The 26,354-nt window shown below is 49.4% G+C and overlaps 2 protein-coding genes and 2 non-coding genes across 11 annotated transcripts in view; 1 reads left to right on the top strand and 3 right to left on the bottom strand.

Moving 5' to 3' along the window:
- LOC128332126 (D-threo-3-hydroxyaspartate dehydratase-like) overlaps positions 1–17,843 on the bottom strand; it is a 42,865-nt gene extending 25,022 nt beyond the window's left edge. The window contains exons 1-3 of one of the 4 annotated variants that reach the window (XM_053266475.1): positions 17,568–17,843; positions 11,343–11,491; positions 2,194–2,474 (exon numbers count right to left, since the gene is read on the bottom strand). In XM_053266475.1, the coding sequence (XP_053122450.1) occupies positions 2,194–2,474; positions 11,343–11,491 (430 nt within the window). In that variant the 5' untranslated portion in view covers positions 17,568–17,843. Of the gene's footprint in view, positions 1–2,193; positions 2,475–11,342; positions 11,492–16,489; positions 16,642–17,336; positions 17,424–17,567 lie in introns of those variants that run through there. The other 3 variants (XM_053266476.1, XM_053266474.1, XM_053266478.1) reach the window with 3 other exon arrangements.
- Positions 17,844–17,856: 13 nt separating this feature from the next.
- LOC128332209 (5S ribosomal RNA) lies at positions 17,857–17,975 on the top strand. Its single transcript, XR_008310622.1, has one exon. It is a non-coding gene; the product is annotated as a 5S ribosomal RNA (ribosomal RNA).
- Positions 17,976–18,279: 304 nt separating this feature from the next.
- On the bottom strand, positions 18,280–18,398 carry LOC128332179 (5S ribosomal RNA). The gene has a single exon (XR_008310599.1). It is a non-coding gene; the product is annotated as a 5S ribosomal RNA (ribosomal RNA).
- Positions 18,399–20,326: 1,928 nt separating this feature from the next.
- NBEAL2 (neurobeachin like 2) overlaps positions 20,327–26,354 on the bottom strand; it is a 168,751-nt gene continuing 162,723 nt past the window's right edge. For all 5 annotated transcript variants that reach the window (XM_053260941.1, XM_053260942.1, XM_053260943.1 and 2 more), the window contains one exon: positions 20,327–26,234. In XM_053260941.1, the coding sequence (XP_053116916.1) occupies positions 26,133–26,234 (102 nt within the window). In that variant the 3' untranslated portion in view covers positions 20,327–26,132. The remainder of the gene's footprint in view (positions 26,235–26,354) is intronic.

The following is a 26,354-nucleotide window of genomic DNA, read 5'->3' as shown; positions in this document are numbered from 1 at the left end:
AGCTTTTGACAAAGTTCCTCACCAAAGGCTGGGTGAGTGGGTGACAAAATGGCAAATGCAGTTCAATGCTGATGGGATCTGAGCTGTCGGTGACTGACCAGGAGAGGGATCTTAGGGTCATTGTGGACAGCTTGTTGAAAGTGTCGACTCAATGTGCAGCAGCTGTGAAAAAGGCCAATTCCATGCTAGGGATCATTAGGTAGGGGACTGAAAATAAAACGGCCACACCTGGAGTACTGTGTACAATTCTGGTCACCACATCTAAAAAAGGACATTATAGAACTGGAAAAGATGCAGAAGAGGGCAACCAAGATGATCAGGGGTCTAGAGCACCTTTCTTATGAGGCAAGGCTACAACACCTGGGGCTTTTTAGTTTAGAAAAAAGACGACTGCGGGGAGACATGATAGAGGTCTATAAAATCATGCATGGTGTGGAGAAAGTGGATAGAGAGGAATTCTTCTCCCTTTCATATCACACTAGAACCAGGGGTCATCCCATGAAATTGATTGCCAGGAAATCTAGGACCAGCAAATAGAGGTATTTTTCCACACACTGCATAATCAACTGGTGGAATTCTGTGTCTGCCACAAGATGTGGTGACAACCAACAACCTGGAAAGCTTTAAGAGGGGTTTGGATAACTTCATGGAGGAGAGTTCTATCATCGGCTACTAGTCGGAGGGCTATACTTCTGCCTGTAGGCTTCCAGCGGCATCTGGTGGGCCACTGTGTGAAACAGGACTAGATGGGCTTTGGGCTTTATCCAGCAGGGCTGTTCTTATGTTCTTAGGGCTCTTGAGTAAACTTAGCAGGCTTGGGATAAGGGGACAGGTTCATGTGTGGATTGGTAACTGGTTGAAGGACAGGAAACAGAGGATGGGAATAAATGGACAGTTATCACAACAGAGGGAAGTGAGAAGTGGGGGTCCCCCAGGGATCTGTACTGGGACCAGTGCTCTTTAACTTGTTCATAAATGATCTAGAAGTTGGGGTAACCAGCATAGTGGCTAAATTTGTAGAATTTAAGCTATTTAGGGTAGTGAAATCCAAAACAGATAGTGAGGAGCTTCAAAAGGATCTCTCCAAACTGGGGGAGTGGGTGACAAAATGGCAAATGTGGTTCAATGTAAGCAAGTGTAAAGTGATGCAAATTGGTGTGATCAATTTCCTAAACTGGAAAAGGTGCAGAAGAGGGCAACGTAGATGATCAGGGGCCTTATGAGGCAAGGGGCTACAACACGTGGGGCTTTTTAGTATAGAAAAGATGTGACTACAGGAAGACATGACAGAGGTATATAAGATTATATATGGGGTAGAGGGAGAGAAATTTTTTCTCCCTCTCTCACAACACTAGGACCAGGGGCCACCCCATGAAACTGCAGGTTGGGAAATTTAGGACCGACAAAAGGAAGTATTTCCCCCCACCACATCATGCATAATTAATCTATGGAATTCTCTGCCACGGGCTGTGGTGCTGGCCACTAGCTTGTACGGCTTTAAAAGGGCATAGACAAATTCATGGAGGACAGGTCTCTCAATGGCTACTAGTCTAGTGGCTATAGGCCACCTCTAGCCTTGGAGGCTAGATGCCTCTGAATCCCAGTTTCAGGGGAGCAGCAGCAAGAGAGAGGGCATGTCCTCTCCTCTTGCTTGTGGGCTTCTCAGATGCGTCTGGACTGGATGGGTCTTGGGCCTGATCCAGTGGGGCTGTTCTTATGTCTGGTCAGTGTTTGGATGTGTGACTTCTGGGACCCCCCCTTGTATGCTGCCTTGATTTGCAGCATGGAAAAGAGACAGGATAGAAAAAGGAACAAATAAATATCCTGACTCTGCATCTTATTTTCCAGGCTATACCACATTCTGCTCTAGCGTCATTCCCGGTCCTCTAGTTTAACTCCCTCTGCCCTTTATTTTCTTGATTCTTCCAAGCTCCACCCCAACCCACCAGGTTCTGCTTTGGCTCCACCTCCTGGCCTTGCCTGGGGTAGAGCTAGGGGGACACTCTAGACAGAGCTGCTCAACTTCAGCCCTCTTGCAGATGTGGGACTACAGCTCCCATAATCCCTGGCTATTGGCCATGGTGGCTAGGGATTATGGGAGTTGTGGTCCAAAAACAGCTGGGAGGGCCTACGTTGAGCAAGCCTGCTCTCGGAGAATACCCCCTTGACCTTCCCAGTAAGACCCAATGGTACCTCGGCCATTTTGGCAGTCTATCTTCAGCCAGACCTTCCAGAGCTTCCCTGGGCTGAGACGCCTCCTCTTCAAGAGAGCCAGGGCCTCGGAGCTGTCCACCAGCACATGGAAGCTCTCCAGTCTCTCTGCCAACGAGGCGCATTCTTCCAACTTGTCAAAGGGCAGCGGGTAGGCATACAGGATGTCATCAAAACCGCCGTCTGCAAAGAACCTGGCCTCGGCCAAGGTGGAGACCACGATTCTCCTCCGAGTGCCCCCAGTCATGAGGTCCCCGCCTTCCCTGAGGCAGAGAGACAAAGATTTTCATTTTATTTATTTAAAAATTTGAAACCCGCCCCTCCAGGGCACTACTGCCTGGGGCGGCTCGCAACATTAATAAAATCAATATAATATAAAACAATAAGACAAAAATAAAATTAAACAAGTTAAAAGACCTAGCTAAACCCACATTAAAAAGTTACACATTTTTAAAGTTTCAAATTAAAAGTAAAAAAGCTAAAAACTAAGAACTGAAAAACCTGCTGGATATAAGCAGCAGATAAGACATCAGAAACCCTCTCTAAAAAGATGCATCTAATTGCTTTTTAAAAAACACTGAGAACAGGAGTTGCGGGTGCTTCTCAACCCATGAAGGGCAGAACGTCTCAAAAGGGCACAAACTCAAACTAAGAGGAGAGGAGAGCTGGTCTTGTGGTAGCAAGCATGGCATGTCCCCATAGCTAAGCAGGGTCTGCCCTGGTTGCATATGAATGGGAGACTTGATGTGTGAGCACTGCAAGATATTCCCCTCAGGTGATGAAGCCGCTCTGGGAATTGCAGAAAGTTTCAAGTTCCCTCCCTGGCAGCATCTCCAAGAGAGACTCCTGCCTGTAGGGATGTGCGAACCGGTTCGGATCCGAACCGGTTCGGGTCCGAACCGGTTCCGGTTCGGAGGTTCGGATCGAACCGAACCACCCCTGGTTCGGTTCGAATCCGAACCGAACTGGGGGTGGTTCGTTTCGAACCGGTTCGGACCGGTTCGGATCGGTTCGAAAAGCTGAAAATTGGTCAGATGGTAGCTGGCACCCAGGGGTACCTGTCACCCAAACCCCAAAGCAATTGGACACTCGTACGATTTTTTATGAATTTTTGAAAAATATTTTTATTTTTCTCTCATAGGATATAATGGGACCCGAACCAGGCCATTATTTCTTATTGTGGAGCACTCATGGGTGCCAACAACCATGCAAACCCTGAAGCAATCAGACACCCCTATGATTTTTTATGAATATTTGAAATATTTTTAATTATTTTTCTCATTGAGTATAATGGGACCCGAACCAGTCCATATCCCCTGTTGTGGAGGACCTAGGAGCACAAAAGCAGGGTGGGTGGTAGACAGGCATGGGTGCCTACCACCCAAAAAATCTCAAGGCAATTGGACACTCCTCTGATTATTGGTGAATTGTTAAGTGTTTTTGAATTCCTCATAGAGAATAATTAGGATTGCAGCAAATGTATAGCTTCATGTCGGGGGGAAAGGGGTGTCGTAGAGTGCAGTGTGGTGGGTGGTAGTTCCTAGGGTGGGCAAGGAAGCTATCAGAATTATTTGAAAGGAATTGGGCAAAGAGGTGATTTTTAAGTGATTTTTGAAGTTTACGCGTCTTTAAGGTTTTTCCTCATAATAAGTTATAATGGAGCTTTCAGCAGCCCTATAAGTGCACATGGGGGTGCTGGGGTGGCCCAGAGCAAGTGGTGGTGTAGTGCACATAGGGTGCCAACCACCCCCATGGGTTTCTAACCCATGGGGTACAGGGATCTCTGGTAGGGGCACCCCCATGGGTACAGGGTTCTCTTGTTTCTGAGGTATTGAGTGTGGATTCTATGATAGCAAATGAGATTTTCAATGAGACACCATCAATCCACTCTAATATGCTATCATAGAATCCACACTCCGCCTCCTGCTTCTTCTCTGTGTGTGTGCTTAGTAGGGGTGTGCAATTTGGGATTTTGGGGGATTTGGCTCGGACCCGAACCGAATCACCCCTGTTCTGTTTTGTGCCCGAATCTGGGTCACCCGAATCACCCTTGATTTGGTTCGGATTCGGATTTAATCTGAATCCGAATCCGAATCGATTCGGGGGGTAAAAAGGGGCCCAGGGGCAAAATTTTGGGGTGGGGTGGTAGTGCCCAATGGGTAGAGTCTACCACCCCAATTTCAGGGGGATTGGGCAAAGGGCTGATTTTTGGTGAATTTTTAAAGTTTTAGTGACTTTGGGGCAGTTCGGGGGCATAGCATGGGATCTGGGCAAAAGGAGTGGGGTGGGGTGGTAGTGCCTAATGGGTGCAGGCTACCACCCCAATTTCAGGGGGATTGGGCAAAGGGCTGATTTTTGGTAAATTTCTGAAAATTTCATGTCTTTGGGGCATATTGGGGCATATTGGGGCAGAAAGTGGGGCCTGGGGCAGAATAGTGGGGTGTGATGGTAGTGCCTAATGGGTGGAGGCTACCACCCCAATTTCAGGGGGTTTGGACAAAGGGGTGATTTTTTGAGAATTTTTGAAGTTTTAGTGACTTTGGGGCAGTTTGGGGGCAGAAAGTGGATCTGCCCCAAAATAGTGGGGTGGGGTGGTAGTGCCTAATGGGTGGAGGCTACCACCCCAATTTCAGGGGGATTGGGCAGAGGGCTGATTTTTTGAGAATTTTTGAAGTTTGGGTGTCTTTGGGGCAGATTGGGGGCAGAAAGTGGATCTGCCCCAAAGGAGTGGGGTGGGCTGGTAGATAGTGCCTAATGGGTGGAGGCTACCACCCATCCCCAATTTAAGAGTGATTGGGCAGAGGGGTGAATTATGGTGAATTTATTTGTATGAGGTTTGTCTTCATAAGGTGAAGTGTGCTAAATTGATTACTTCCTCATATTATTCATAGTAAAGGAAAGTGTGAAAAAGTGAAAGTGGGGTCATGAGAGTTGTTTAATTGAAAAATATCTCATTTGCTATGATAGAATGAGAATTCACACCTTTTCTATTCACCATAATTCACCCCTCTGCCCAATCACTCTTAAATTGGGGATGGGTGGTAGCCTCCACCCATTAGGCACTATCTACCAGCCCACCCCACTCCTTTGGGGCAGATCCACTTTCTGCCCCCAATCTGCCCCAAAGACACCCAAACTTCAAAAATTCTCAAAAAATCAGCCCTCTGCCCAATCCCCCTGAAATTGGGGTGGTAGCCTCCACCCATTAGGCACTACCACTCCACCCCACTATTTTGGGGCAGATCCACTTTCTGCCCCCAAACTGCCCCAAAGTCACTAAAACTTCAACAATTCTCAAAAAATCACCCCTTTGTCCAAACCCCCTGAAATTGGGGTGGTAGCCTCCACCCATTAGGCACTACCACCACACCACACTATTCTGCCCCAGCCCCCACTTTCTGCCCCAATCTGCCCCAATCTGCCCCAAAGACATGAAATTTTCAGAAATTTACCAAAAATCAGCCCTTTGCCCAATCCCCCTGAAATTGGGGTGGTGGCCTGCACCCATTAGGCACTACCACCCCACCCCACTCCTTTTGCCCAGATCCCATGCTATGCTCCCGAACTGCCCCAAAGTCACTAAAACTTTAAAAAATCGCCAAAAATCAGAGGAAGGTCCAATCGACTTGAAATTTGGGTGGCAGGTAGAACACAAGGTCCCCTTTCAAACCAGATATTTTTTGAGATCCGAACCGGTTCGTTTCGGATCCGAACCGGTTCGGATCCGAACCGAACCGGGGGGGTGGTTCGGCAAAACCAAAACCGAACCACCCTGGTCCGGTTCGGACCCGGTTCAGATCCGAACCGAACCGGGAGAACCGGTTTTATGCACATCCCTACCTGCCTGCAACCTTGGAGAAGCCGCTGCCAGTCTGTGAAAACAATCCTGAGCTAGATGGACCAATGGTCTGACTCAGTATATGGCAGCTTCCTATCTTCCTAACTGAAAACCAAGTTCAGTTGTCACAGCATCTTCCAAGCAACTCAGGAAATTGTCAACACTTTTTGAAAGAACCACAGTTTGCAGAGTGTGGGGGGAGAAGAGGAGAAGCAGGCCACAGTTGATGTGGTGACCAGCTTCTACTTCAGACCTGGAACAGTCAAATTCTGTGTATTTGGGAGACACTTGGTTCTTCAGGCAATAATCCAGGTGCTGAAACCGTCCAAACTCACCCGCAAGTACAGCCAGGTGTTCCAATGCGGTGGGATTAAGAAGCACAGGGACTCAGGATAATACGAGGCCATTGACTGTGGGGTGTGTGTGCTGAGGAGGCTCAGAAACGGATGGGAGGATTGGAGGGTCTATAGTCCTTTGCTGTTCCAGGATGTGTGTGCAGTAACAAAGCAGTAACACTATGAAGACACATTCCTTCTTTTCCTTGCCTGTGAAATGGTGAGAATTTTTTTAAAATGACTCACCTTGATTAAAATGTGGTACAAAGGAACATAGGAAGCTGCCTTATACTGAGTCAGACCATTGGTCCATCTAGCTCAGTATTGTCTATTGTAGGTTGGTAGGAAGAAGATGAAGCATGCAGATGCTCTTGCACTGAGCTATGGCCTCCTCCCCTGAGGGGAATATCTCACGGTGCTCACATGCAGTCTCCCATTCAAATGCAAACCAAGGTGGGCCCTGCTTAGCAAAGGGGACAAGTCATGCTTGCTATCACAATATCACAAGACAGAAAAAGCATGGACGCTTTTGAACTTGGGTGCTGGAGAAGACTTTTGAGGATACCATGGACAGCCAGGAAAACAAACAAATGGATCATGGAACAAATCAATCTAGAATTTTCACTCGAGGCACAAATCACAAAGCCTCAAAACTATCATATTTCAGACACATTGTGCGAAAACCCAGCTCCCTTGAGAAGTCCATAATGCTGGGGAAAGTTGGAGGAAAGAGAAGAAGAGGACAACCAACAGCAAGGTGGATGGACTCGATCACGACAGCCATGAATGCACCACTGAGAGACCTAAAAGGCCAAGTTGAAGACTGATCACCCTGGTAGGGATGTGCATAAAACCGGTTCTCCCGGTTCGGTTCGGGTCCGAACCGGGTCCGAACCGGACCAGGGTGGTTCGGTTTTGGTTTTGCCGAACCACCCCCCCGGTTCGGTTCGGATCCGAAATTGCACACCCCTACTAAGCACACACACAGAGAAGAAGCAGGAGGTGGAGTGTGGATGGATTCTATGATAGCATATTAGAGTGGATTGATGGTGTCTCATTGAAAATCTCATTTGCTATCATAGAATCCACACTCAATACCTCAGAAACAAGAGAACCCTGTACCCATGGGGGTGCCCCTACCAGAGATCCCTGTACCCCATGGGTTAGAAACCCATGGGGGTGGTTGGCACCCTATGTGCACTACACCACCACTTGCTCTGGGCCACCCCAGCACCCCCATGTGCACTTATAGGGCTGCTGAAAGCTCCATTATAACTTATTATGAGGAAAAACCTTAAAGACGCGTAAACTTCAAAAATCACTTAAAAATCACCTCTTTGCCCAATTCCTTTCAAATAATTCTGATAGCTTCCTTGCCCACCCTAGGAACTACCACCCACCACACTGCACTCTACGACACCCCTTTCCCCCCGACGTGAAGCTATACATTTGCTGCAATCCTAATTATTCTCTATGAGGAATTCAAAAACACTTAACAATTCACCAATAATCAGAGGAGTGTCCAATTGCCTTGAGATTTTTTGGGTGGTAGGCACCCATGCCTGTCTACCACCCACCCTGCTTTTGTGCTCCTAGGTCCTCCACAACAGGGGATATGGACTGGTTCGGGTCCCATTATACTCAATGAGAAAAATAATTAAAAATATTTCAAATATTCATAAAAAATCATAGGGGTGTCTGATTGCTTCAGGGTTTGCATGGTTGTTGGCACCCATGAGTGCTCCACAATAAGAAATAATGGCCTGGTTCGGGTCCCATTATATCCTATGAGAGAAAAATAAAAATATTTTTCAAAAATTCATAAAAAATCGTATGAGTGTCCGATTGCTTTGGGGTTTGGGTGACAGGTACCCCTGGGTGCCAGCTACCATCTGACCAATTTTCAGCTTTCCGAACTGATCCAAACCGGTCCGAACCGGTTCGAAACGAACCACCCCCAGTTCGGTTCGGATTCGAACCGAACCAGGGGTGGTTCGGTTCGATCCGAACCTCCGACCCGGAACCGGTTCGGACCCGAACCGGTTTGGATCCGAACCGGTTCGCACATCCCTACACCCTGGAGAGAATCGATCCATGTGGTCGCTAAGAGTCGACATCTGTCAAGGTCTGGCCCACGGCCAGGGAAGTTCACGGCTTGGCTGGATGCTGTCGACTAAATGACATGCGTTGATTCTCAGCAATGAGTAGGAGTCTGGTGCTGTAATTTATGGAGCAAGCCGAGAGCCCCCAGCTGGTAGGAATTTATGGCTTGTCAGCCCTCAGCGATAGGCGTTAGCTCCTCCTAACAGCTTCTAATTGCATCCTGCGTTTAGAACACCTGCGTTGTTGTGGTGTCAACGGTGTTTCAATGCCTAGTTCTCCCTCCGATTGGTCTCTCACACTTTCTGCTGACTCAGGCTGCTGTGCCTGTTCTAAACCATCAGCTGGATCTATCACAGCTGTCTCAGGAATGCTGACAGCCGGGCTCTGCCCCTCAGATACTCCTGACTCGGCCGGAAAGCTGCCAGCCTCCCCTTGCTCCTCGCTGTCGGAGCTCAAGGGCATGACACTATCGCCTTGACGGCATTTAATCAATCAATCAATCAATCAATCAATCACAAGACCAGCTCTCTTTCCTGCCTGGTGGGGTTGGGGGCCTACAGCAGGAGGGTTCAGAAGTTGTTTCAGAGGCAGGCAGTTGGATAGCTGTGGCAAAGAGGTCGTTCTTTTTGTGTGTGTGCACATGAAGCATAAATTTGCTTGGACTCCAGCTGAGCATAATGTGAGTGACCAAGCCTACAGGGGGCTGGAATGTGCATTCAGTTCTCCATCACACGACACCCAAATAATGGCCGAGGTTCACATTCACTTTTTAGCATTGTGTGTGAAAACAACCTCAGGGTGCTGGGAGGCAGCAGATTCTTGTGTGCTTTTAAATTATTTTTTCATTAGAACATCTCTCCTGCCCCACAGCAGGGTCACTCAGACATGGATCCCCGGCTGTTTTTGGACTATAACCTCCATCACTCCCAGCCTTTGGCCATGGTGGTGGGAGGTGATGGGAGTTGTAGTCGTCACCTGGAGACCCACGTTTGAGAACCCCTGCTGTAGCTGGTTCTCCTCCGCCACTTTACCCTCACAACAATCCTGCGAAGTAGGCTAGGCTGAGAGAAGGAAGCTGGCACAGGAACTCCAGGGCTGGAAGGGGTTTGAACCTGCGCCATTTGCTCCCAGTTCAGCCATTACCCCACATGCCATAATGAGGACATAAGAACAGCCCTGCTGGATCAGGGCCTTGCCTCTGAGGCTGGAGGGGGCCCACTGCTGAGGGGTCGTGAGGTGTGTGCGGGAGGAGACTATGGAAAAGAGGGATGTTTCACCTGCACGTGGCGGTTCTGTTCACACTGTTGGACTTTGGGGAAGAGTGCCAAGGATACCACCTCGGTAACAGCTTTCCTGGGCATCTCTTCTGGTGCCTCTCAGCTGGTGATGTACCCAAGGAGAAATCTGCCTCCACATACATCGGAGATTGATTAACTGCTTAGTGTGGCAGCCGATCTATGTAGAGCTCAGACACGGAATTTACAGGCAGCTCCGACGGTCTCCCCATGGATTAGCAAAATGTGGAACAGATATGAAGAGCTACAGTGAAAGAATGTCTGGGAGGAGAGCTCCCCGCTGCCCGCGATAGAAACCAGTGATTCTATACACATGATGGGAAAACATAAGGCACACAGGATAGGAAGCCTGCAGTCCTAAAGTGCCCGTATGTGGGAGTAAGCCCTGTGGAACACCATGAGACTTGCTTTCAAGTAAACACACGTAAGATTGTGCTGGGAGAGAGAAGGTTTCACATGGTTAACACGTGAGACAAAAGCTTGCCGTCTGGCTCAAGCTGGAGGCATTTGTGGAGGTTCAGCCTTTGGGGGTTTCTCCCTGGCCCCCGAAGCAATCTGATACAAACCCTAGTGGCTCGACCAAATCTTAATCGAGATGCTGCAGAAACTTTGTCCCTGGCAACACTGAATGTGGATTTTTCTCTTTACACCTCATGACCCCTCTGCAGTGGGCGACCTCCAGCCTCAGAGGCAAGATGTCTCTAAATATTTAGGGATTATTAATTCCATGCAGCACTGAGTTCTAGGATTATGAGAGGAAGAAAACGTCCAGTTCACTCATTTCCCCACACTCTGCATAATTTTTACAAATGTCGATCACTTCCTGCCTTAGTTGCCCATTCGGAACAAAACAAAACAAGAGAGTCGCAAATGTTGTCGCCTTTCCTCGCAGAGAGAGAGGGCCGCGGGCCGCTTGGAGCCGCCCTTCGCCACCAACTCTGCAACCTCTTTTTTGCAAGCAAGCAATGCAAAACCAAGAGTTGAGGGCTTGTCAAAAACAAGGAGGGGCAAACGAGCAAAATTAGAATCAAATCCAGGGACAACAATTGGGGATGGGGGGCTTAGCTCAGTGGAAGAGCACGTGCTTGTATCCAGATGGCCCCTGGCATCTCCGGGGAGGGCGGGGAAAGACCCCAGTATCACACCCAGGACACAGTACGGAAGTCGATGGACGGACCAATAGTAGAAACAGGCTTAGGGGAAGGCCTATATCTCGGTGGCAGAACACCAGCTTTGCATGCATCAACTCCCAGGTCCAAGCACTGGCAACTCTCAGAGTAGAGTCTGCTCTGAAATGCTCGAGAGCTACTGCCAGCCAGTGTCCTGAGCTAGCTGGACCCAGGGTCTGACTCAGTGTAAGGCAGCTTCCTCTATTTTGTTCAGAGACATTTGTGAACCAAGCTGGGGGAAACAGCACCACCACAGCCCCCAGGGATGTACCCAGCATTGTACATCCCCCAGGGATGTGCGACACTGTGCTTCAGAGACCCGGTCCGGCCTCAGAGGGGAATAGCGCAGCTGGTCCCGAGAAGGGATGATCCGAGACGGCTTCGCACTCACAGCGTCTTGTGCGTCTTCATGTGAGGCCTCAAGCCCACGCCCAGCACCTGGAAGCGTTCTCTCATGCGCTGCGTGTTCCGCTTCACCACGTCCAGATCCACCGTGAATGCTGGGGTTGGCAGCTCCTCCACGTGACGTCCCGCCCACATCTGCCGGAGAGGGAAACCATGGAATGAGACCGACAGCAGAGCAGGAAACGGGCAGGCTTCTCTGCAGAGTCCAGAGTGAACGGGAAGGCAAGGAGACCTCACTCCACGCCAGTCCTTGGAGCCACCGACCCTGGGGATGGCCACGGATAAAGGCCACTGGCCAACACCTGGCCATGAGTGGGCCAGATTCAGGGGCTGTGTGCCTCCAAACCCCAGTGGCTGGGAGCGGGGTTGCCTTGCTGGGTGTTTCGTCTGAGACAAACAGCACAAACCAGCGGGATTCGATTCCAAAAAACGGACAGCAATCTACAAAGAATCCAATAATGTTGCCATATAAATACAATAATACTCCCAAGTTCACAGCTATGGTTATTTACGTTAACTAAGTCTTCGTGATTAATGTTATATGCTTTATGTTTTTAATAACTTTTTATAATTTATAATAAACGTGCCATTATATAATTGTGAACTTGGGTGTGTATTATTGTATTTACACAGCAACATTATTGAAGATTGTGGACCTTTGGTCTGATCCAGCAGGGCACTTTCAAGGCATACCCTAGAAACTTAGAGCCGTTTTATACCAGGTTGTCTATAATGGCTCCCCTGCCAAAGAATCCCAGGAGTTGGTGAGTTAAGCACTGGGCGCCTTGACTCAGGGAGTGTGGCAACAGGACTCCTTGTTGTGCCTTGTGCTTGTGCCTTGTGCTACCACAACAGCTCCCAGGCACTAGGGGTTGGTTGCATAGCTCAGTGGTAGAGCATTTGTTTCGCATGCAGAAGATCTCTGGTTCAATCCCTGGCAGCATCTCCAGGTAGGGCTGGGAGAGACTCCTGCCTGAAACCTTGGAAAGTATTGTCAGTGTAGACAATACTGAACCAGATGGACCAATGGTCTGACTCTGTATAACGTAGCTTTCCGGATTCTATGAGTTATTAGCACAACAGCGCCACCCACATAATGGCTGGAACTGGTACTGCATATGATCTAAGAAACCACTGGGCCCTCACAGGCCCTATAGAACAGGGGTTCTCAGTGTTGGGTCCCCAGATGTTATTGGACTTCAACTCCCATAATCCCCAACCAAAGGCCACTGGGGCTGGGGATTATGGGAGTTGAAGTCCAGTAACATCTGGGGACCCAACACTGAGAACCCCTGCTATAGAACAATTGCTTTAGGCTGGGCTCCTCAGTTTGAGGAAGGCCATTGGCTGAGCAATAGCACAGCCTCACCAGTACCTAACCACCCACCTGTCCCCAACCGTGTCTGCTGCTTTCGGCCCCTATATTCCCTGTCTACCCGATCTGGCACTTGTCCCTATCCAGTCCAACATCCTGTTTCTCACAGTGGCCCACCAGATGCCTCTGATAAGCCAATAGGCAAGTGGTGAGGTCATGCTCTCTCTCTCCTGCTGTTGCTTTCCTGCAGCTGGTATTTAGAAGCATCTTGCCTCTGAGGCTAGAGAGGGCCTGTGTAGCCCTCAGACTGGTAGCCACAGAAAGACCTGTCCTCCATGGATTTGTCTAAGCCCCTTTTATAGCCACCCAAGATCTTGAGCACATCTGTGCTCTCTGGCCCCTTTGGCCCACCTCAATCTAACCCTCCCAGCATCACCCTCCCTTGAAGACAGTTTAGAGTGCTGAGAATTCTCCATCAGAGATCCTCCCCCCCATGCCCCCCCAATAATTCCCAGGGTTCTCTGGGGTGAGGGCATTACTGTCACACCAATTTAAGTCTGTAGTGTAGCCAGATCCTTATTCAAAATATACATTCCTTTAGTTCAGGGAAGCCTGTGGTCTGTTCTTTCCCTTATGGTGGGCGTGTGACCATCCTAATCACTCCCAGACTCAAATCAAAAAGAGCAATGGAGAACATTATTACTGTTCACAAAGATTTAGATCCATCCTTTAGTCCTTCTACATACTAAGAATTTCCCAAGTCAGTATAATAAATCAACTGCTTAGATGTTGGCTGAAGCTGGAATAAGTTACACCCAAACCCTGGAAATGTCAGGATGGTCCACTTAGTAACTGAACGAGGAGAGAAAATTTATGATTATGAATTTCACAGCAGGAAGGAAAGCAGAAGTGGGATACATTTAAGAGAAACTGGCAACCCTTTATGCAGTTTGGCAAAATAAAGCCCATTCATCTAGGGATGTTTCACATGTGTTTGATATATTGTAGTATTGCAGTATTTGGTAAGCTTGTGTCTTGAACAGTTGAGAGTCTATTTCTGGAAATGTATTGAGTTGCATGGTAACACATTTGTAATTTATATTCATTTTTGTATTCTTTTAAATAACAAAAAATAACAGGGGAGGCAAGACACTACTTAAATGGCAGACTATAGACCTGTTCACCATTTTTATCAGGAAAGCGGGAATTGTTTTAAATATGCTGGTCCCTATTTATTAATATGTTCAGATGTTACTGCTTGGAAACTGTTACCTGAATTGTACTTGAGCTATATTTGTACTATATTAGGAGCACAAGCTACTAATTGGAGGGGAAGCAAGAGGTAGCAGGGGTGGAGCTTTGAGCATGAAGTACTTAAATTTTTAAAAATTTATTTTCCATTTTTTTCATTCAACACTCATAAAACAATAACAAACACAATGGATCACATAAAACTAGCAAACAAAACATAAGCAAAATACAAACAAAATCTAGCACTATTAATATCAAAAAGGGCACAGAAAATACCCATGCCATTTAAAACTTAAATGTTTCACATAATAATTACCATCTTCAACCACTCTGGCCTAACGTAAGTGGATTTAGAATTGTCAACAAAATTAAGGAAAGGAAGCCACCTTTCTTAAAAACAAAACAAAACGATTTTTGTAACTCACACTGAAAGATGCTTTAATTTGTGAGGGTAATTTGTCCTGTATTAGGATTTCCCACTTTTCTGAAACCATTCTCTTATTCCTGGTGGTCTTTTTCTTCCAGTTAGAAGCATTTAAGATGTATAAAAGGTAAAGTATGTATTTCTTCTTGAACATTACGATCACCCTCCACCAGGGATGCCCAGACGCTGGTTCAGCTTTCAAGCCAGCCTTTAGCTGCGGCCTGCCACCAACTACCGCCCCCCCCCCCAGCTTCTGCAGAGGGCTCAGAAGAGAGGCGGGACCTCATCTCATTTGCGCAGAGTTCGGAGAAGGTGCAAAGGTCTTCTTGCTGTTTCCAACCTGCTCCAAACCACAATGCAAAGGAGAGCTCCGAGCAGAGACAACCCGGGCACTGCAGGGTTTGCTGCTCGCCAGGGGTGCTGATCCCAGGCGAGCAGATTTGAAAATGTCAGTAGTCTGAAGACATCTCCCTTAGCTTCTCCCTTTATCTTTTCCATGTTGGTCAGATTAGGATGAATGTGGAGGACTGAATGGGTACAGGATGAGAAGGGCAAATGGGAAGGCTACCAGAACTGAGCAATCAATCAATCAATTCAATTTCTATACCACCCTTCCAAAAATGGCTCAGGGCGGTTTACACAGAGAAATAATAAATAAATAAGATAAGATGGCTCCCTGACCCCAAAGGGCTAACACTCTAAAAAGAAACATAAGAGAGAGACCAGCAACAGTCACTGGAGAGATGCTGTGCTGGGGGTGGAGAGGGCCAGTTACTCTCCCTCTGCTAAGGCAGAGCTTTGGTGGCCACGTTTGGGGAAAGGTGGTCCATGCAGAAGTGCTGTGCAAAGCTTGAGGGCTGCAAAGGAAAATACAAACCCAAGAGCGTGGTGGCTGGGGTGCTGAAATAGGAGCTGGGAGACCCGGGTTCACATTTATTTATCATATTTATATACTGTCTGATGTGTATTCCTAGGCAGTGCATGTAAGTTAAAATACAACAAATATAAAACAGGATAAAATGATTTAAACAATTTTACAATAGAAAACAAACCATTTATAATCAATCAATCAATCAATCAATTAAAAGCCTGAGAAAACAGGTGCATCTTATGGGTCTTTTTAAAAACAGCCCGAGATGGAGAAGCTCTCATTTTGACAGGGAGTGCATTCCAGAGGCCCGGGACAGCCACAGAGGAGAAGGCCCAGCCCCTAATCTCCCAGCCCCGAATCTTAGTGGTAACTAAGTAGGTAATTCCTCCTTAGAAAACAAACACTCACTGGGGGAGGCTTGAGCCAGTCATGATGTCTCTGCCTAACCTACCCCACAGAGTTGTTATGCAGATAACAGGAGAAGGCGGGCAGACCCCTTGTGCAATCCCTGGAGGAAGGGGGTGCAGTGGGAATGCCATCCACGGTCTGAAGCAACACCATGATCTCTGTCGCTGCAGCTGTTATGTTGGAGTATCAAAGCTAGGCTGATTGTGCGATCACTAATTATGCTGCTATGAATGGTCACTGTGCTAATGGTGTGAACATAGGAACACAGGAAGCTGCCGCCTACTGAGTCAGATCATTGGTCTATCTAACTCAGTATTGTCTTCACAGACTGGCAGCGGCTTCTCCGAGGTTACAAGCAGGAGTCTCTCTCAGCCCTATCTTGGAGAAGCTGCCAGGAGGGAACTTGGAACCTTCTGCATGCAGGTGCTCTTCCCAGAGCGGTCCCATCCCCTAAGGGGGATATCTTCCAGTGCTCACACATGTAGTCTCCCATTGAAATGCAAACCAAGGTGGACCCTGCTTAGCAAAGGGGTCAATTCATGCTTGCTACCACAAAACCAGCAATCCTCTCCAACACTTGAACTTCACCCAGAAAAACTGTCACAGATTTCTGCCTTTCATACACATTTGGTCCCACTATTTACATCTGTACCTCAATACCGTGTGTGTATATTCAGCCATGCCTGCATGCAGAGAGCCCTTAAACACGTTTGATGGTGTGTGCTCTAAGTCACAAAAGCTCATGCTACACTAGAACTGCCAGTCCTTCAGGTGCCACAAGACTCTTTGTTGACGACGGAATATGTTTGTCTTGATGCACTTAGAGAAACAGGAGCAAATCTTAATTTCAAAAAGGAAGTTTACCTCTTGCTTGTTTGCTGGCTCTTGCTCAAGTCCCAGCTCTTCCCAGCGTCGGGCACAGTCCAGCTCTGGAACGCAGAGCCAGGCGGTGACTAGCACAGCTGAGTCCACGTGGTACAAGGTCAGGCTCCACTGGGGGGGCAGCCTGTTGGCTTGGGCAGGCGCAGAGGGTGTGTGTGTGTGTGTGTGTGTGTTTATGGCTGTTTCTCCAGGTACACACATGCTGGATCGAGGTTTTGTTGTTTTGGCACACACCCCTGCAATGGCTCCAAGAACTAAGATACATTTTGCATGCAACCTGCTGCATGTTCAAATGCCCAGTAATGGATTCTTATGTTCTTTCTGAGTCAGCTCAAATATAATCATTGACACACTTAACTTGGTAAGAATCCTTTAAGGCAGGGTGGGGGTGGGGTGGGGTGCTCAAACCTGGGACCCCAGCTGTGTTGGACTACAACCCCCATCATCCCTTTGGCTCTTGCAGCTGAAGGTGATGGGAGTTGTAGTCCAACAGCATCTGGGGACTCAAGGTTGAGCACCCCTGGCTCAAAGCAAGGAAAGGATTGTAGTAGCTTCAGCGGCAGCGCACCTGCTTGGCATGCAGAAGACCCCAGGCTTACAATCTTTCCTGCCTGGAAACCTGTGAGCGCTGCTGCCTGCCAGAGCAGGCAGTGCTTGTCTAGGATGTACCAGTAGCCTAACTCCGTATGCAGCAGCAGCTGCTTTTGTTCAAACTGCTGCCAAGAGACCCCACGGTGAAGTTAGAGAGGAGGAGAAAAAGGGAGACAATTTTTATTCTCGTTCCCAACTCAAAACAAAGAAATGTTGCAGTTTCTGTTCTGTTTCTCACCCTCTCTCTCCTCGAAGCCTTTCCAGGTCTCTCCCTAACCCGGGCAGGAAATGGTTAACCTTTGGCTTAGCTGGAACAACGAAGCTACTGTGCGGGAGGAAGGAGAAAGTATGGGTTCTATTCCAATCCGCCCGCCCGCGTGACTTATTTGCCCCTCCCCTAAAGAAGAGCCGCAGAGCCAACAGCGTTCAGGACTGGGCATGTCTCTTTCTGGCTCTGGGGAAGACTCACCGCTCGGCTCGTTGGTCGCAGGGAGCGGGCAGGTCTTGCTGACAGCGCCTCCTGCAGTTTGGAGGCTAGGCTGGCACGCACGGGGAATCGCGCTACTGCTCGCTCTCTCTCTCTCCGGTTTCCCACTCCCGGGTTTTGTCAGCCAACCAGGCCACGGATAAATAAATATAAATATCTGGTTTCTCTTCGAGAGAGGCGCGACATAAAGGAATCAATACTTGCGGGATAACGTCAGCCAGCCAGCTAAACCTGAGAGCGCCAGAAGAGGGCCGGAGAGAGCCGCCTTTCTGCCTACAGCCACACCACCCTGAAAGCACCCGATCCCGTCCGATCTCGGAAGTTAAGCAGGGTCGGGCCTGGTTAGTACTTGGATGGGAGACCGCCTGGGAACACTGGGTGCTGTAGGCTTTTTTTTTTTTTTTAAATTTAATTGCACCCCGCCCCCGTGTCCCTGCTTAAGCTCTTGGGGGTGCCGCCGGGCTCTTGCGCCTCCTCCGCTCTCCCCCGCAAGGGCTCTCCCCTGCAGCTTGCCTCTTGAAAAACCGCGTGTGGAGGGGCTCAGGCGATGCCTGCCTGCTTCTGGTGCCGCCTGCTGCTGCAAGTGCAGTCGGGGGGAAACCCTGGGAACAGGAGGAGGAGGCGCAAGAGCCCGGCGGCACCCCCAAGAGCTTAAGCAGGGACACGGGGGGGCAATTAAATTAAAAAAAAAAAAAGCCTACAGCACCCAGTATTCCCAGGCGGTCTCCCATCCAAGTACTAACCAGGCCCGACCCTGCTTAACTTCCGAGATCGGACGGGATCGGGTGCTTTCAGGGTGGTGTGGCTGTAGGCAGAAGGGCGGCTCTCTCCGGCCCTCTTCTGGCGCTCTCAGGTTTAGCTGGCTGGCTGACGTCACCCCGCAAGTGCTGGTTGCTTCCTTTATGCAGCGTCTCTCTCGCCTTCTTTGGAGAAAGACAGACGCTGCTGCCGGAGGTCCCCAAGGCTGGGAGTTCGGGGTGGGGGGGGGCTACACAGCAGCACCTCTTCCTCTCCCCCCCCATCTTAATGACAGCCTTTGGAGCGCCCTGGGGGCCACGAGGGCAACCCCCCGCCCCAGCCCAGCCTAGTTCCGATGGGCACATTTGGGAGCGCGCCCAAGTCACCCCCTTGGGCTGCTGCTTGTCTGCTCTGCAGCCCCCGCAGCGGGAGGGAGCAAAGCGGGAGCGCCGCTCACTCGTGGCACTCAGTCCTGCTGCAAGAGATGCTCCCCCAGAGCAGGAGGAGGAGGAGGAGGAGGGGTGTGTGTGTGTGTGTGTTCCTGTCTGGCCCTGCAGGGGAAGAAGAGGAGGGTCCGAGTTGGCGCAGTACCCCCCATACCCCTTGAGGCCATCTAGTCGTATAATACCCTTGCCCAGTGCAGGAAATCCACAGCTGGAGGAGCAGCCCTTTAGGGTGCGAGGGTGTGTGTAAACGGGAGAGATCAGGAAGGGAGTATGCAAAGCAGCAGGCGTCAATCACCAAGCTATGGGTCCCGCCTAAGGCTATTTTCAAGGCATAATAGGGGCGGGGGGTGGGGAAGAGATCTGGCCAGCTGCAGCACAACTCACACGGGGAAGTTCGGGCACGTGAGCCCCCCTTGCTGTGGTGCGCAAGAACTCTGCCTTAAGAACACCGTTGTTTCCCTTGCACAAATCGCATGGATATTAATGCAGCATGCGCAAGAGCTAGCACCAGTTGATTTAGTGGGCAGGGCAGGGCCATTTAGGTTGTCTGACCCGGAGAAAAATCATTTGGCAAATAAATACTTTAGTCAAGAAGAAGTCACTTCTCGATGACGCTGGGTAAACACAAGCAACAGAGCGCCGGCAGCATTTGCGCATTACCAAGATTACCATACCAACCAAATGAGAAAAATCATTTGGGCTGGATCGATGGAGAGCACATTTTGGGGGGAAAGTAAAGGTAAAGTGTGCTGTCCAGTTGGTGTCGACGCCTGGCACCCACAGAGCCCTGTGGTTCCCTTTGGTCAGATACAGGAGGGGTTGACCATGGCCTCCTCCCGCACAGTATGAGATGATGCCTTTCAGCATCTTCCTAGATCACTGCTGCCTGATATAGGTGTTTCCCATAGTCTGGGAAAATGGGGGCAGGGGAGGATGACAAAACGGAAACACAGCAAGCCCACCCACAGGTACCTATATCACGAGGAACAGCATAATTCTTTGCTTTCATTGCTGAGGATCATACAACAGAGTACACTTTGCACAATTGTGCCGATAAGGCCTAATCCAGGCCAAGTGCAATAATGTTGTGACTACTACTACATACTGCTTACTACATTGCTTTTCAGCAACACTCAAAGTGGGTTACATTGCCCTGTGCAAATTCTGTTAAGTGACTTAAGACTTGCACAGCTTCTCTCCACTCAACACAATTCCAGGATATTCATTTGCACATCTAGTTTACGGGAAATTATTCCCTGGTGCAGATTCTGCAATGACCTTGAGCAAATCCCTCACAGGGATCTGGTTTAAAAGTTTCACTTAACACAATCCAGTAGGGACAAATATCTATCTGGATATTTCTCCTAAAGGTTACCAACAGTATGGAGTTGGGGTACAGTCTAGCAGGAAGTTCTCTTGCACAAGCCCCATTGAAACAAATGGGCACTACTAGGCTCTTGCATGGCTCCCATTCATTTCAATGGGGTTGTACAGGAGAACCTTCAAGGTCGGGATGTGAATGTGACTGTGAGACCCAGATAAGAATCACCCAAGATGCTCATTTCTTTCTGAAAGTTTATTTAAAGACACATGAACAGGATACCATCAAGTTTTGGGGCAAGCCCAGTACAGTTGAAGGCAAAAAGTCATTTTCAAGTTTAAGGCATACATTTTTTGAAAAATTTCAAAGTTCAATTGTGCTTTATTTCTTCCCTCTTGGAAATAAGAGCTGTGGATGGCCTACCTTAGGCTTCAGAGGTGTTTTTCTGAGAGTGGATAGTCTGATGTGGATTTGTCCTGTCCCTTCAAGCTTCTGCAACCAGATACCATGTTTTGGTTTTAATGCCATGGAGGGGGAGGGGCACATTGCATGACCCTCTGAGCACATCGGTAGCAATGCACACTGACAGAGCACCAAACCAATGATGGAAGCAAATCAACCACCACTTGGGGATGTAGCTAGGTCGAACAATGATCAGAAAATTGAAATCGGGGCAAATCTGCCCTGAGCATAGGAAGGTTGGCTCTGTAGTGTCTCGGGGTTTTTTTGTGTCTGTGCGGGTGTGTGTGTGTGTGTGTCTGAATGCAGACATTAATCAGGACATTGTGAATAACCCTCAAACTCTAGGGGAGAAATTTAAGACATGCACTATGTTCTTTGAAGTACCTGCGTCTTCCCCTTCTAGATGGGTGCTATATCCTCTGTGGCCCACATTCAAATCATACCCCACTGCACATCAGAAGGAAAACTGACTGCAAGCTCAGTCTGCACGCCGGCACAGAGGAAAAAGTGCCAAATTCTACTCATGACCTAAAACAGGAGCTCCACTTACCTGTAACCACTGAGTACTCTGCACAGTCACATAAAAGGGAACTGTGTACGCACAGGTCCCAGTTGTGGTGACTTCCGGAGCATGGCGCACAAGCCGCTCCTTTTTCCTTCTGTGTGACTAACGTGTTTGGCATCAAGCACTTCAAAGGGTCAGTGCCTTTGGGATACCATGGAGGCACAACTCCGTTACTTGAAAAGCTTCTGCAGGGGGCATGTGGTGTGACGGCATAGAGAGCCCCTCCAAAAACAGGGCATGCAGACTCAAGAGCAGTTCTATGTTCTCCATCTGCTCCTGGCAACATCCACGCTGAATTGTAGTGCAGGAAGAGCTGGCTCTGGCTTGGATCCCAAGCTAGCACCAGCATGGGCGAGACCCTTCCAATGCCCCAGACAGAAGGTGTGAAGCTGCAGGAACAGAGCCCAGCAGTGACTCAGCACTTGCACAGTTGCTGCTGCTGCTCCTCCTCAGACTATGTATGCATAGGTGTGTGTGCGTGCCATTCTCACATTTCATTTGGGCCTATGGAGGCACTGCTCAGGACGAGACCCATGGCCTGGTAGCGCTGTGTGTTTTAAGACGGCCAGCAACATCCTTTGCCTTCTCAAAAGGTAGCTGTGGGGAATAGGGGGAAGTGATGTTGATCAGGACTGCAGTACCAGAGGAGGGGGTGTCACACCATCCCTTCCCACCCCATGCTGTGGCCCTGATCCACATCACACCCAAGCTACTATTAGTCAGAGGGGAAAGTCTTCTGGGCACAGATACCTACCTGTTTCCTTCTATGGCTAAGGGCAGCTCTGTGGAAAGCCAGATCAGGGAACTGGCTGGAGAGCACAGGGTTCAACCCTCACTGCCACAGCCACACTCCAAATCACACCCTCTCAACTCCTTTTTGGAGAATGGAAATGTGTTTTCATATCCAGTTCAGTTCAGCCCTCCATGGCAACCCAACCTCTCTCAGGGGAAGCATCACCTGATGGTGTCTTTTGAGTGCTTCCACCGTCTGACTTTGACATCCAACCTGCTCCACCTCAGAACCCCAAAGAACTGGCCAAATGTTACTCAGCACAGAACTGCAACTCATCCCAGCCCTCTTTGTCTCCATAAAGCCAGAGGACTACCAAGAGCCAAGCGAGGCGCTGAGGCAGAGGCAGTCTAGTGGGGGGCAGAACAATGGTCAGCAAGCAGTCCCTCCGGGGAACATTTGCAAGGCAACTAGGACGGGAGGGAGGCAAGCTCCCTCCTGTTGAACTACAACCCCTATCATCCCCAGCGGCAATGCCACTGGGGATGATGGGGGTTGTAGTCCAATAGCTGGAGAGCCTCAGGATGCGCTCCCCCCTCTCCGCTGCTCTAGGAGGATTCCAGCTGCCTCCCCCTCCCATACAAATGCTCACTCTGGACAAAGACAAATCCACATTAAGACTTGGGTGCTTACTCCTTGCTCCTCTCTCAAAGCCGGCAGGAGTCCCCAAAGCTCATAAAGTAACTTTTTTTTCCTTTCTCCATTAAATACAAAAAAGTAGAAAATTCTGGATCGACATTATCCATAAAAGTTACAAAACCTAGTTTTTAATATATAATTATGTACACAGAAAACAGCGATACAGCCAGACAGTCAGAAAAGAATGTCTTCTTCAGTAAAATGCCAATATTGCACCAGGTGTTCTTGGTTTTCTCCCAGGAATTATTATTTTCAGGAGAGGGGCTAGAGGTTATGGTTTTAAGAGCCTGGGTCATCTTGTGACGGGAAGGAAGGAGTGCAGGAACTGCCTGGTTGTATGGAGGGAGGGAGGAAGGCGGCGGGGGGGGGGCACTGCTCTTTGGAGCCTAGGACTCACCTGCAACAAGGCGAGCTGGTGCATTATGAAAGGAGAGACAACTTTGCCATATAAGGGATTCTCTATGCAAAAAAAAAAAAAAAAAAAGAGGAAGTCTTCAGTAGTCAACCGTTCAGTGCAAAACCTCTTCCCTCATAGAGTTGCAAGATTCACAGTACATTGCCTGGCGCCTAGTCACAGAGGCTTTTTCTAGTGGGCCGTCAGAGAGGCCCCTAGGGACCTCCTCTCTCCCTTCCCAAGTCCTGCTGGAAAGGAGCTGCAAGAACAAGGTCCCAAAGCAGCTGGAGTCCCTTTTGGAGTCCCAGAGCCATGCCTGAGGGAAACCATGGAAGGGAAGAAGGGCCCCCCATTTTCTTTTTCCATGGCACTAGCAAACAAGCAACAGACAACTAAGCCCGCAAAGAGGAGAAAGTGCCGAACACATTCAAAACAAGGGCATAAGTAACGTAACAATAAGCCACAGTAGCAGCCTCTCTCCCCTCCACCACTGCCCGCCCTCTTTGTAGCAGTTAACGGCAGAGGACAAGCCAACCACTGGGCTTATGAACAATCAGGAACCAGATTAAGCTGGAACAAATGCTGAAGGGAGAGAGATGGGGCAGCTTTGCAGGGGCAACCCACTGAGGACTTTCTAATATGGCCAAGACCCTTGGATATAGAATTGCAATGGCAGAACGTTCTCCATGTTGGAGGGACCATCACATAACACAGCAAGGAAGCTATAGCAAGGGGAACCCGGCCACTGGAAGCAAGGGGAGGCATTTCTTGCCACACTCCTCAAATTCCATTGCATCCATGTGCTCTATATGACCACAGAGATATGGAACTAAGTCATACAGTCCAGAGAGGTCAACCTTCCGACCACTCCCATCTGCCCCAACTCTGAACAGAAGGCTTGGAAGTACTCATGTTGTACAAGGTTCAAGGGGGTGGCCAACTGACTACAGAATGTGAAGAGATGGCATGCAACTTCCAATGAATTCAGACTTCTTCATTCAAGTGTGGGATGAATGCCAGAAGGGCAGAGCAATTGGAAGGTCGACTATTGAGACATGAGTCTTGGGCAGAAAGTCCTCTAGGTCCCTTTTTGTCTTTGGAGGAAGCTTTTCAAAGCATGAACCTTTGCAGGAGTGGAACTTAGAGATCCGCTCATTAGCTGGAGGAAGGCTGAGAGGGAGGGCAGAACTGAAACCATCTGCCTCTCTCCAGCACAGAATCACGGTTATGGCACCCTACTGAAGTCCATGCAACTTCCCTGCATTTCTAAACCATCATTTCCACAAACATATGGTTGTGTCTTCAAGGACTGATACATCACATGCAGGCCGCTTACAGAGGTTTCCACCCGGCCGAACGCTAACTTGTTTCTCAAAGCTGGACTCAGAGGGAAACTTGCTAGAAGCCGTATGGATGTGTGAAGTTAACAGGGAGGATCTCAGTACAGCCAGGCAAAACCAACTGTCATTCTGTCCCACCAACATTTACTTTCTCCTTCACTGCCCCACCCCAGAATCACATGCAGGAAGACCAACAACATGAGGAACTAAAGCAGAAAGTGATATCCAAAGTGGGTTGGAGAAACTCAAGGAGGCTGCAAGGTTTGGGGGTGGGTGGGTGAGGAACTCTTCCAAAGCAGCTTGGCCTGTCAATCCTGATCTGAAAAGCCCCAAAATGATTGCCATTGAGGGCAGACACACAGCTTCTGCTGGATCATCTCTCTTGAAATAATTTTTTTCAATCCTCAGCAGTTTTGGTTATCAAAAGTGCTTTAAAGAGAACTGGACAGACAGCGACACACCCGTAACCTGATTTTCAGAGCAGAGATGTAGCTGAAACCCTCAATGGCAACTCCACCAACAGACGCTGCCAGCCACTTCTCAGGTCTTGCATCGGAGCAGCTTAGTCGGGTCCCATCAAGCCTTTGAAAGTTCACAACAGACGCTGCTTTGGCTGGGGGTGGCCACTGGGAAGAAGCTCCCTTCCACAAGGGAGGGCTGTCTATTTTGAGGGCAAAACCAGCAGGCTAAAAAGGACACTGTGTCCTAGGCTAGATTCAGCAGTGAAAACCTGCCTTCCCCTCCAAGTTGGGGCGGGGGGGGCACAATTCTACGCAGGGCCTCCCCTGACATGCAAGGAAGGACCGGGCATAGCAACCGGAGGCCTCCGGAAATAAAGGCCTGCTAGGGTTAGGCAAAGACACAAGGCTAACAAGTGGTCGGGTTTTATTGCGGGTGCAGGCACTTGTGGAGCCCAACTTGGGTTGGATCGTTCTCCAGAGGTGCAGTATGATCACAGACATCCTGTCACCAGACTTCCCCTCTTGGGGGGCCACCAGTACTAAGCAGCCTAGGCCCCGGAAAAACCGCCGCCCTCTCTCCTTCAAACCACAGTGTGGACCTGGGGCTCAGGACAGGCCACCCCTGCATGATTTGCCAGGGCAGCTCTGGCTTAATGCTTGCAGGCCTGGCTGCCCTGCCCAAGTCCTCTGCCTCGCAGACAGCACCCCCTGGTGCCAACGTGAGAGCAGGCTCCTCCCAGCCTTATGTTCCAGCCCACCATTAAAAACGCCCACAGAGCGAGCGGACCTGACCTCCTGCCTGCGCACACAAAAGCAGCAGTCCTGGGTTTTGGTGCAAGTTTTCCTACGTAGTGCAATGAAGGGTCTGCTTAAGGCTATCGGAGAAAGAGCAGACCACAGTCTTGAGGCTGGTGTGCCTATTGCTTCTTTCCCCCCTGCAGAGCGGCTGGAGGTGGCTCACAGACACGCCCGCCCTGCTAACCCTAACCCTCTCACTCTCTTTCCACCCCTCCTTTCCAGTGTAAGACTAATACAAACATTTGCCACTTCAAGCTCCACAGGAATCAAATAATAATAGTAACAATCATCAGGAAATGGGGAACTGCTGGATGGATTCTAGAACTTGCCCCGCCCCCAGGAGATTGTCCTGCGCACACCTGCACTCAGAGGGCCGCCATGCGAGAGGGGCTTTGGCCTCCGGCTTGCCAAGGAGTCCTCCAGGCAGTTTCCATAGGCAGCCTGTCACACGCCAGGGACAGCGCAAGGAGACCATCAGCAACAGGCTGCTAGCAGGGGGGCGGCTGAAGACACCGCCCCCCACCAGCAGGATGACCTTGCATCCTATGCCGCAGCCACAGGCCAACACGAGGGTCAACGCCGGCCCAGCTCAGTTATTTGGACTCCGTTGGGTTGTATTCCGTCTCGCCTGACGACACCTGGGAGATGCGCCGCGTCGAACGCCACAGCCGCCTGTGGAACTGCCCTGTCCGTACCTGCAGGGAGCCAAGAGAAGATGAACAGCAGAGTGGGAAGTATCGCTGTTTCAATGGCATATTTGTTGCCTTGCAGACCCAGAGAGGCAAGGTTGGGGCTGTATAAAATATATACTAAAT

The sequence above is a fragment of the Hemicordylus capensis genome, chromosome 6, assembly GCF_027244095.1.
Source record: "Hemicordylus capensis ecotype Gifberg chromosome 6, rHemCap1.1.pri, whole genome shotgun sequence".
Classification (NCBI taxonomy): Eukaryota; Metazoa; Chordata; class Lepidosauria; order Squamata; family Cordylidae; genus Hemicordylus; species Hemicordylus capensis.
The sequence above is the reverse complement of the archived record's forward strand: the minus strand, read 5'-3'. Positions and strand labels throughout refer to the sequence as shown.